At 28.1% G+C, this 12,192-nt stretch overlaps 3 protein-coding genes across 6 annotated transcripts in view; 1 reads left to right on the forward strand and 2 right to left on the reverse strand.

Moving 5' to 3' along the window:
• The window catches only part of LOC132935679 (solute carrier family 23 member 2), a 43,240-nt gene extending 37,754 nt beyond the window's left edge, over positions 1-5,486 (reverse strand). The window contains exons 1-2 of one of the 4 annotated variants that reach the window (XM_061002293.1): positions 5,257-5,486; positions 3,913-4,107 (exon numbers count right to left, since the gene is read on the reverse strand). The gene's annotated coding sequence lies outside the window, so the exon portion shown is untranslated. The remainder of the gene's footprint in view (positions 1-3,912; positions 4,108-5,256) is intronic. The other 3 variants (XM_061002290.1, XM_061002294.1, XM_061002291.1) reach the window with 3 other exon arrangements.
• A 2,184-nt stretch (positions 5,487-7,670) lies between these two features.
• Positions 7,671-8,333, forward strand: LOC132948646 (uncharacterized). The gene is made up of 2 exons (XM_061019212.1): positions 7,671-8,018; positions 8,310-8,333. The coding sequence occupies exons 1-2, from the start codon at positions 7,671-7,673 to the stop codon at positions 8,331-8,333; spliced, it is 372 nt and encodes a 123-aa protein (XP_060875195.1).
• A 667-nt stretch (positions 8,334-9,000) lies between these two features.
• LOC132948652 (putative nuclease HARBI1) lies at positions 9,001-11,761 on the reverse strand. The gene is made up of 2 exons (XM_061019226.1): positions 11,660-11,761; positions 9,001-9,693 (listed from the first exon to the last, which is right to left on the reverse strand). Exons 1-2 carry the CDS (start codon positions 11,759-11,761, stop codon positions 9,001-9,003), a joined length of 795 nt encoding a protein of 264 aa, XP_060875209.1.
• Between the last annotated feature and the right edge of the window lie 431 nt (positions 11,762-12,192).

Consider the following 12,192-nt stretch of genomic DNA (forward strand, 5'->3'; position numbering starts at 1 on the left):
AGGTTAGAGTAGAAAAAGCTTTTTCAAAATATATGTTGATCCAAATCTGCTTGAAATCTGCAAGGCAAGATCACACGTTGCAGGAAAGTCTTCTTTTGGTACTAATTTCCAAAAATGTAATAAATTTTCTGAAGACTGCAACTGTGGTTGTGATGATATACAGTTTCGGTAAATATCTGCTTCAAGTAAACGTGGTTTTGAATTTCTGTGATTTCCAACTGGATATTGCATGAATATTTTTGTATTTCACTTAAAGTGATTGAAAATGTGTTCATGAAAAACAAAATGTTATTTTTGTCCTTCTCAAAATCCTGAAATCTGTTCTCAAAAGACTGCAACAATAATTTAATTTTTGTTTGATATTTCGAGATGTCAGGCGAAGTATTTTCTAGTTTTCCTCTTATATCTACAAGCGTAGGAAAATGATCGATATTATTTCTAGTCAAATTTGTCAAAAAAGGGAGAGTTTCGCCTTAAATCCGTAAACCAAATTGAACATTATTGGTAACGAACAGTCCTTCCCTTGCAGCTTCCGGTTAAGTATGTTGAGGTGCTGTGTAATATCTATTAAAAACGCAAGATCGCATAACCATGATTCACTTTCAAGCAGGGCTTGCAAACGTTATAATAACGTTATGATTATAACGTTATATTTGACAAATAACGATTGAAATTTGTAAACGTAATTATAACGGAAAACAATAATCAAAAATAATTAAATACCGCAAAACAAAACATAACGATTAACAATATATATAATATATCATTAAACAAAAAATATCGCAAAACGTAATTTATAGAATATCATTACGAAAAATAACGCAAAACAAAATTATTTGAAAATTTAAAATCCATTTATTTAAATGTATTTAAGGTATATTGGTTTCGTAGAAATATATTTTTTTTCATGCTATTTATTTTTGTCTTAGAAAAAAATCTAAGAATTGATTATATTATATTCCGTATCTGGGACATTACCTACCCGCATTTTTTTGGAGTTATTGATAACTTTTAAACTGAATTGTCAATAGCTAATACCTAGTATAATAATAATAATAATAATTATTATTATTATTAATAATGCCCCGATAATTGCGCTGTAGAAGTATAGAGTATAGACTTATTTTGTATTCACTATTCACTCTGTACTTTGTCTACTCTGTAGTCTGTACTACTGCGATCCTCTTAGTATACTGTTATTAAAACATCCGTTTTATTTATATTACCTAGCTAAATATTAAAACAAAAACGCTATCATGGGTAGTATCATATATATACTTGAATACATTACTATTTATTCCATTATTTGTGTATATAGTAATAGGAATACTATAATATTATAGTCTATACTCAATATTTCTATAATTTATTAGGCAATTGTAGCAAGGTATAAATACATTTCAGGTATATGTCAAACTAATCAGTGCAAATGTGTAAAACATAAATTACTGTCTAATTTTAAATGATATTTACATAATATAAAATGTTGTAAAAATGACTATATAATTCTAACACTTATAAAACTATAAATAAATAATAATGATTGATGATCAATTAGGTATAAATGTATAATACATTTAAAACAATAATAATTAATGGTTTTATTTTTGCTATTATAGGTAATATAATGTGTAGTGATTTTATATAATTCCTAGGTAATTTATTAAATTAAAATATTAAATAATAATTGGTATAGTATAGGTACCAACGTAATTATATAAAATACCTAGGTGTTTGGTATATAGAATACCATTTTATACCAATATTGAATATTAATAAAATAATAAATTATAATTTTCTGGTAACGATGTTGAAAAAAATTAAGTAGTAAATTATTTACTGGATTGTTGGAAAATGTTGGGTAAAATAACGTTTTTATTCTTAATAATGATAAATTCAAAAATTGGATAACGTTTTAATTCTGAATAACAATAAACGCAAAAATTGTGTAACGTTTTAATTGTAAATAACGTAAAACGGAATTTTTTTTTCAAATGCAAGCCCTGCTTTCAAGTAAATCTCGCTCATCAGGCATTGCCTGCTTTTCTACTAAAAATTGCAAGACCTCTCTCCTCTAGGTTTTAGGAAAACCCGATAACATTGCTGTGTGGAATGGTCCTAGTGCTAATTTGATACACACACGTATATAAAATAAAATATACAACAAAATTTAAACTTTAAAGAAATATTAATAATAATTTAAAATGGCATAGACTATAGAGTATAGATGTTGGTGGGCAAATCCAAAAGCGTTGACGGGCCTGGGTTTGGGCACCCTTGGCTTAAACAGTCGTACACCATGTAGATTGTAGGGGTAAGTTAAACACCTTATAAATTTTTTTACCTATGTAGTTATATATTTTATATTTTTGGTTTTTAGTTTGGTGTCTTACTTATTCGGATTTAACTATAATTACCTACATTTATTTATTGTATATATTTTATTTATTATATTTGTAGTGATCCCACGTACATAGTTTGATTTCGATGTGAATGGATGTCAGGTATTAAGATAGAGTAAACACTTGAGTTGTAAATTTATATTAAATTTGTTTATTGACACTTAAAACTTGTAAATAATGTGTTCGTGGATATTTGTCTCCGAAGGTGCTCGGTACTGACTCTCGCAAAGCATGTATCACGTCTAATTCTAGTAGTTCATAATATTTCTCCTAAGTAGAATCTACCATTTCTTAATGATAGTTATTTTATGTTTATACAGTCAACTCGCGATATAACGAATTTCAAGGGACCGAGAAAAAAATTCGTTATATCGAAAGTTCGTTACATCGAAATTCGTTATATCAAGAGAATATACCAATTGAATTCGTTATAACGAGAATAAAAATAAAAATTCAAAATTTTATTATTCGTATACATATGTATAAAATATATGAGTCATATAAGTATATACTTATTTATTGTTTAATTTCAATATAAATGTATGTAATAATATTTCTAATAAAAATATGCTATAATAATAATATGTACATATAATAAATCGCTATACATGTGTGCATTTATTTTTTAAAAAAATCAGATATTTTTGATTGTTTGCAACTGCTTGAGTTTACCTTATCAATAGTATTGTCCAGATACTTAGCAACATACTTATTTTTATATATTTTTCATAGAGTTATACACTAAAGACATGTATCTTATCTTAATTAAAATTAAAAATTCGTAATAGAAAGCTCCAAATTTATAAAAATTTGTTACATCGCGAGAGTTTTGATCAAAAACGCTTCGCTACATCGAGGGGACCAAAATACATTACATTTGTTCGTTATACCGCGATATTTTCAAGGGACCGGTAGTTTTATTCGTTATATCAAGATTTTCGTTATATCGAATTTCGTTATATTGCGAGTTGACTGTATTATCTTTTTAGTCGTACTGTCGACATGTTTAACAGTGATATCGATAGTATATAGTATATAGCATTAATTATTCGTCAAAGCATATATTAATATATTACATATCTAAATTATGTTTGGCTCCTTTTTACCACTACGCAGTATTATATGTTAATCTTACCATTTGATGTTTTATGTAATTTTGCCAGTGCATTTTTTAAGGATTTTTTACTGGGCGACTAAAAATGTTTTCTCAATATAGATAGTCAATTATAGTAGGTAATAATTTCATGTTTACCCCTCATAATTATAAAAAATAAATCTTAATGCTAGAAGTAAATGAATTGTAAGTTAAGAAAAAAAACCTGCTGGATATCTATATAAAATCATAATTTAAATGTTGTTATTATTTTCAATATGTATTATGTATACATAATGTAATTAAAATGTCTACACTTTACTACTCTAGGGCCTAGACAATCAAAATCATCCAATTTACAATTCAATATTTTATTGTATTTAATCTCTGATAGTTATTAAGGTACTAGGTACTTACCAGTTATCGCATGTGTTGATTTTAGTTAATAATCGATAAAAATTCTTATTATTGCCACACAGCCACAGTCTGCGGACGTCGTCAGTCGTCACAATGTAAGGCAAATGTTGAATAACTATCAATTAATATTTAATATTATTGACAATACCGTGAACCGTCGTCCGTTGCAGTCGTCTCGTGAATCGTTATCGGTGGCTATTTTTACACATTTTGGAATTTTACGTTTATTGTTATAAATATTATTTTATCATATTCTACAATAATAAATGCATTTTGTATTTAATATTGATAATATTATGACCATTGTTATATGTACCTATCTAATTCTAATCGTTGAAGTTTGCTAGTCCTAACTATTTATTGTAATGCTGCTAAGCCTTTCCTGTTGATAATAATAGTATTTGGTTTTAAATATAATATATTATTATAATGCTTGCCCCCAGTACCATAACATATTTGTTAACTTTTGTAAAATTAATCAAAAAAGTTATAACTTTGAACTCTAGAATCGAAAAAATAATACTATGTAAGCTATATATTATATTGAAATCATGTTATAAAAAACCTTAATAAATACATACATAACTTTTGCAGAATGGCCTAAAAATTGACCATCCAAAAATGCTTAAATACACTATTAAAAATATTTATTTCGTTAGTAAAAAATAAAAAATTAAAATTAACATGTATCTACAAAAATTATATTTATTATTGTGTAATTGTGTTTATGATTTATACCTAATAATTAGCTATTAAACTATTGCTAAAATGAACAATACATTGTGTGACTTATGTTTCGAATATTGTTAATACGAATACATTTTGTGATATATTATCAAATAATATTTAATCAATTCAATCGATTTTTTTTCCAATTTTTTGAAAATTCATATTAAATATAGTATGGGTAATATGTGAAAAATGCACTTCAAATACAAATATAACAAAATATACACTTTTATATGGAAAATAATAGCTAAAAAATTTTTTATTCAACTTCTAGTATTATGATATGAAACAAATTTATATACCACGTATATATGTTTTGAACGATTATTGAAAAACATGCTAACTCATAATGTCCTAGATCTTAATTAATATATTATCTTATCAACGTAAAATTATAAGAAATTACGTTAAGATTTATTAGATCTAGTATTGTCATATAATGGCCCAATTTAAACGAGCAAACAAATAGGTACCTAAATGGGTGCATTATTTTTGACGAAAAAAGTGGAAGGATGGAAAATGTTAATTATAAAAAATGGAGGAGTCTCATCCCACCGTATCCCCCCACTTCAATCACTGTTTCTACCATTATATAGATAAATATATTATTTTTACCTTTTTGCAGCTAATATACACGTATCACCACCATCAATCGTGTTGCGATTTCGGAACAGTCTTTCATATATGTTGTGAACTTTTTTGAATAAATTATATAACAAATACTTAGCACGAAAACGAGTACTTAGATAAGGTAGTCCGACACTTTTTGAGAACGCACCTCATCGATGAACCACGTGCCTGACGTTCTTAGATATATAAAACAGTATCTAGGTACTGTCTTATTGATATTTTAGTTGGGTAGTGAGGGGACAATAAAATTCGTGGACTAACTGTAGTACCTAATTAACTAATCAATTACTGTTTATTATATAGAACTTATAGCAATATAGATAATTCCGTGACTAACATTGCACGCCGCAAACAGACGACTGTCGTCGCTGGTTTACTGGGCTTGAGCCTTTTTTATGGGTTAAACTCGAAAGCTTTTAAGCGGACGTCGTGTGCGTTATTATCACGGTCGTATGTAAAATAATATAATTTAATACGAATTCATGGATCGTAGACCGATTATCATCACATATTCCACGGTTAAGTACACACATGCACGTGTACTAATAGATTTACAATAATTATTAATATTATTTTACTTGTATAGGTAAACAAGTAGAAATAGTGTTAATAGCGTCCATGCACATCAACGGATACCTACACGAAATTGTACTGTGATACTGTGACGTTATATTATTATATAGTAGGTATTATTAAACTTATAATATAGGTATTTTACAATTCCAGTACATCGACCAAGACCGTTAATAATATTCGTATAATATTATGTAATATGTATACGAAGAAGTAATAATGAATCCTTAACAACCTATATCGTGTATAGCTATATAATACCTATGTTATTTTGTAGTACATGCATGGCTACACTCGCAATACATAAAGTTTTGTAGGTACTTGTGTCTGTCCACCGTACATGATAGTTTTGTAGCCTACATCACGCACCGTCAGTCATTATAATATAACGATATTATATTAAGGCGTTTAAATTAATTGCCTGCACCTAAATGTGTGGTGTTGTTATTTCGCGGTGACGGTTGGTGAGTCAAATGATTAAAAAATATTTGTTTACTTTATATTGTTACTATTTTGAATTTTATTCGTTTACTATAATTTAAAATATTTAATATAATATATTAAGTATTAAGGCGCGTCCAGACGGAGCAGCTTTTGCCGCACGGCATGAGTGTGAATACATAAATACATTTTCTGCGGCCTTTTTTGATGCCGCGCGGCATAATTTCCGATCGGCCTAGAAGGCGGTCTACATCAAAGGAAAGCCGCGCGGCTTGTGCCGCTCGCCTATGCCGCGTGTGTGTGGACGTATTTTCGACAAAGCCGCGCGGCATCAGTGCTTATTTTTTAAGTATTTAAATTATTTTTTAAGTAATTATTAGCAGAACAAACTTTTTTCACTGAGGTAAAACTGATTTTTATTGTAATCTCCAGTGGATACAATTTTTATTTTTTCAAAATGTCGATACTGAAGATTTTCTGTTTTCAAAAATACAAAGATCAATAATGATTTTTCAAAAATCTTTAATTTCATGTTTTTTGAGGTACAAAAATATAGATTACTAGCTGATTTCGTGCACTTCGTTGCCCATTAAAAATGACACAACTCTATAGTAATTATGAATAATATATTATTATTAAAATAGCAACTTTAAAATCCATAGCGACCATTTATAAACAACAATTTCCATAAGAAATGATTCCAAAATCTCTGTTGAGCACCTCCCGGGGTTGGTCCTCTCCTTTTATAAATTAGCCTATCTTCTGCCCATCTAATCTATTTCTGTACCAAATTTCATCAACATCGGTCCAGTCGTTTAGGAACGCATAAAGGACACACACACAGACAGACAGACAAACATTCATTTTCATAATATAATATATGAATATGTGAATAACATAACCACTATGATCAACTTTACCGACGGACTAAAATAATATTACTGTTTTCGTGTCAAACTCACATATTTTGTGCCTATAGGCTACAAGCGACTAAATCGTAGGTATTTTTGTTATTTTTATGTTACTAAAATTATTTTAAGAATAACGTTATATTAAAAGTAATTAATTTAATTAAAAATACTTTTAGGTACATGGACAAATATTAATATTTAATTAAAATGTAAAACCCAAAAATTCTTGTTCAGTTTTAATAAGCCACTGTCTAAATTAAGAACCCCATATATTATAAACCCATGAACATGGATATTTATTTTTAATATTAAGCAATAATAGTAGAGTAGTTACCTACACACAAATTATAGACAAAATACCTCAGTCACTCCACTATATTCTACAAGTGTTGATGTGTACCTATAGTACTGAGTACACTATAGTTATTAATATTGCTATTGAAATTCAAAGTGTTGTGATAATTTACATTAAAAATGACTGATCAACCGACAAGTAGTGTTGAATGGTCAAATGAAAAGTGCCTACTGTTGATCGATTTATACAAAGAATCGACAAATCTTTGGAACACCAAACACAAGGACTACAGAAATCGATACATAAGGCAAGATAGTTTCCTAGAAATTACGTCAAAAGAAGAAGTTGACCGAAAATTAAAAAATTTAATTTGTCACTTTTGGCGTGAAGTGAAAAAAGTTAAGCAACAGCGTTCTGGGGATGGTGCTGATGATGTTTACTGCTCCAAATGGTTCGCTTTCAAAAGCTTCGAGTTCTTGAAGGACAGAAATGACTATCGACCAACTATCGAAACTGGCACCATACAGGTATGCATCATAAATACATTGTATTTTTTTTTTATTAAAAACGTAAATAAGCGAACAATTGCTTAAATAGATATTTGTTTATTTATAATTTACATTAACCTTTTTAATACAAAACAAAATATAATTAAATATATATACAACAGACTTCGACAGTGGCGTATATAGAAATTATTTTTGGGGTGGGCTATAGTAGATAGAAACTAGCAAGTGATCTATAGAGGCTGCTCGCTGCTGTCTACTATATATTTAACAGTTTCTATAAATATATTCGTATTTGTTATTTTTCACCAGGCTATGAAATTTTACAACTTATAATAGTACCTAATAAAATATATTGTTATTCTATTTAAAAAGACTGTAATTTCAAGGGGGGCTGCAGCCCACTAGGCCCACCCCCTATATACGCCACTGGACTTTGATATACCTAATAATAATAGTAAATATTTTTCTCAAGTCATAACTATATTGTATATACATAGTATAATATAAGCATTACTATTTATTGGCATTTGGCAATAATGAAATATCAAAAAAACAAAATTAATAAATTTATTTATTTTTAAATAGTTATGATTTATTTACCTAACCTTGGGTAAAATTAACACGTATCATATAATAAATTGTATTAGTTATTAATTATTATAAGTAATAAAATACATAATATAATATACACTATTAACCAAACATTTTTAAAATAATAATAATAAGAAACAATAGTGTACTAGTGTATAAGTATAATCATACGCACAAAATATTTAATCGATGAGTATATTATAATAATAACAATTAAATATTAAATAACCTTTTATCAATTAAATAAATAATTTACATACATAAGTACACATATTTTATGCACATAAATCTTGCCACGGAACTCGTCCTTCATTTGAATTAAAATACTCTTTAAATTCTTCTCTGATCTTATGCGCTTCAATAGTTTGTCTGCGTCCTACCCTATCTAACCCCATAAAACTATTTAATCCTACTTGATCGCTTCTCCATGTTCTGGTGTTATTTCTCCTGTATCAATATTTTCAAGATCAACTGTACCAGTTTGCCAGTACGACTGTTTTGAAGAAGAACTTTTTCTTAAATAGTTATGTAGATGTAAGCACGCTAAAGTAATTATTTCTGCTTTGTTTGGTTCAACTAACATCGGTTTACGAAATACTCTAAAAACTGAAGCCAATATACCAAATAAATTTTCCACGACTCTTCTACCCCGGCTAAATCTGTAGTTACATATTCTTTCTTTTGAACCTTTTTCGTGGTGGCCTGAGTAGGGTTTCATAATATTGTGTGATATGGGAAACGCATCATCTGCAATGAATACATACGGAATCGGAGTACACCTTCCTCTTAAAGGTCGAGAATCAGGAAGTTTAAGTTGACCAGATATCATTAAGTTTTTGAATTTCATATTGTCAAAAACACCACCATCAGAAATACGTCCCTGACTACCAACATTAGCCCATATTAGATTATAATTAGAATCGGATGCTGCCATCAAAACAATACTAAAAAAACCTTTATAATTATAATATTCTGTTCCACTATTCATCGGTGATTGCAATGCTATGTGCTTGCCATCCCATGAGCCGATACAATTTGGTACATTCCATCTCATTTCGAAACCATTGGCAATATCGAGCCATTCTTCGACAGTATTCGGTCTCTATAAAAAAAATACAAAATGATAGTGAAATTGTATGATTTTGAATTATAATAAATAACTAATAAGTAGGTAGGTATTAACTCAGAAAACACATAACTATTCATAAATAATAATCAAAGATTAAATAAATTAAAAATATATATAATAAAATAAACTTTACTTTTTATACTTTTAAAATATATTATACCTTATTATTTTTTTTACTATTCAATTTTTTAATTTGATTATAAAGTAATAAACAGATCCTTTTATGTGGCCTATAAAAATAAAATAAATAATATTATATGTAAAATTAAAATCGTATAAACCTATGTACTTCTTTTTAGGTAAGTGATATCAACACAGATGAAGACATTATTTTAAATCAATCATCGCAGTCAATTATTTCAAATATGTCATCTGTTTCACATACGAACTCAGCTTCTCCACAGGAACCGAACACTGTAGCGAGAAAAGGAATCAAAAGAAAAGGGAAAAAAGATGTTATAGGAGAACAGATTGTTAATATGGTTCGTGGTATTTATGATAATCGATCTGCTTGAGATGAATTTGTGGTACTTGGCGAAGAAGTTGCAAATAGCGTTAGAAATTTAAATACTGACTATGCTCGGAAAACAATTAAATTTAAAATTCAAACTATGCTTTATGAAGCCTCACTAGGTCACTATGATTTTCCACCTAATATGACAAACTATTCTCTTCATTCTTACAACATGGGTGCCACAGAACGAATTAACGATATTGCTCCATCAACATCAACATCAGCTACGACAATTATATCTGATCCAAAAGAAACCAATAGTGATATGAATCGTCCAACCGATATATTGTCCCAATCACTTGCCTTTATGAATGATTTTTAATTGAGAAATAAAATTTAAAAATATTTTATATTGAAGTACATATACATTGTTTCATAATTTCAATTCTATTTAAGTACCCTTATTTGGTTTTAAAATATTATTTGAAAATAATTTATTTAATCAATAAAATATATACCTAAATATAAAAATATTTTATTTCATATCTTAATATTGGTAAAATAAAATAAAAAAGCGAGTAAGTGGATGTCGCTCTGCTCTACAGTAGTCAGTAGGTTACAGTTGGTCACTGTATAATGGATGGTATTAAATTTGAATTCAATGATCTAATATCATATTATGTATATTTGTATTACTTATTATTAATATGGTAGCCGGTAATTTGAATTAATTTTATAAAATTACAACAAAATAACTAAAATCTTGGTTATTTAATGTATAATCTCGTCCAAATTTGAACATAAAATAACTATACAAAAAATTGTTTATATTTTTTCGATTTTTTGGCTATAGAACCTACTCACTTGGAACCTTGTTTTAAATTTTTAATCCTTATAGCTATTATGAATATTTTGAAAATTATTAACTACAAATTCATTTTTAAATGTTTAATTTTTAGAGTTACCTACAGCAAAACCCAAAATCGCTTGTGTCAAAAACCAATTTTGCGTAAAAGTTTCTATTTTTCCTTATTTTACTTTTTTATTTTTCCTGGTACTTTTGAAAACTACTGGGCATTTCTTACTTCTGTTCCCCCAAAGTACCAACTATATTCACTTTCCAATCAGAAATGATGCTGTTAAAGAAAATCTAAGCATCTTTACTCTCCTAAAAAGTAATGAGACAGGTTAGGTTAGGTTAAAAAAAAATAAAAAAAAAATAAAATAAAACACGCACCGTTTTAAAACCAATATATCAGAATCTAAAATGTATATTATTCAACGCTCATAGCTCATAATAGACATAACTTGTAGTTATGGTTAAAGTTTACCTTTTAAAAATGGTATTTAGACAATAATAAAATATAAGATACATTTAGATCAGGTTTTCATGGTAATTGGTAGCTATAGTACGTGTACACTGAGTTTGCTCTTGTTTAGTATCTGATTATTTATAAAATATAATTAATAATATATTTGACTTACTTTAATAAATTCTTTCAGTACATCAATGATAGCAGTACAAACTTCGGGAACAATTTCTGAAATTGACTGTTTAGACACTTTAAATAAATATGATAAGCTCATAGTGAGTCACCGGTAGCTAAAAATCTTAGCGTAACTGCGAGCCTTTCTTGCACTGGTATAGCTTGCCTCATAAAAGTGTTAGATTTTTTTATTATTGGCTCTATTTTGCACAACATGTATTCAAAATCTGAACTTGACATTCTTAAAAAGTTATGAAATGAACCTCGTAATTCAAAATTTAATTCATCATCTTCTCTTAATTCCAGGGGCGGAGTGGGAACCAAATCCAGGCCGGGAGTTAAAAATTTATCCAGGCCACCCACCAAAAATTTTTTTCTCGCTACGCTCGAATTTTGTTTTTCTATTCACCTATTTCATAACTATTATCATATATATAAGTAGATTTAATTCTGGTGCAATTTATAACTTGAAAAATAAAATTAATTTTTTTCAATGAGTTAAGTTAATTTTTTTTTTTTTGTTAACTTTTA

Source organism: Metopolophium dirhodum, chromosome 1, assembly GCF_019925205.1.
Source record: "Metopolophium dirhodum isolate CAU chromosome 1, ASM1992520v1, whole genome shotgun sequence".
Taxonomy (NCBI): domain Eukaryota; kingdom Metazoa; phylum Arthropoda; class Insecta; order Hemiptera; family Aphididae; genus Metopolophium; species Metopolophium dirhodum.

Coding starts and splice junctions, on each gene's coding strand:
- LOC132948646 (XM_061019212.1), top strand. CDS start 7,671: ATGACTGATCAACCGACAAGTAGTGTTGAATGGTCAAATGAAAAGTGC. Junction 8,019..8,309: donor TCGAAACTGGCACCATACAG/GTATGCATCATA, acceptor ATTTTTCACCAG/GCTATGAAATTTTACAACTT.
- LOC132948652 (XM_061019226.1), bottom strand. CDS start 11,761: ATGAGCTTATCATATTTATTTAAAGTGTCTAAACAGTCAATTTCAGAA. Junction 9,694..11,659: donor TACTGAAAGAATTTATTAAA/GTAAGTCAAATA, acceptor TTTTTTTTATAG/AGACCGAATACTGTCGAAGA.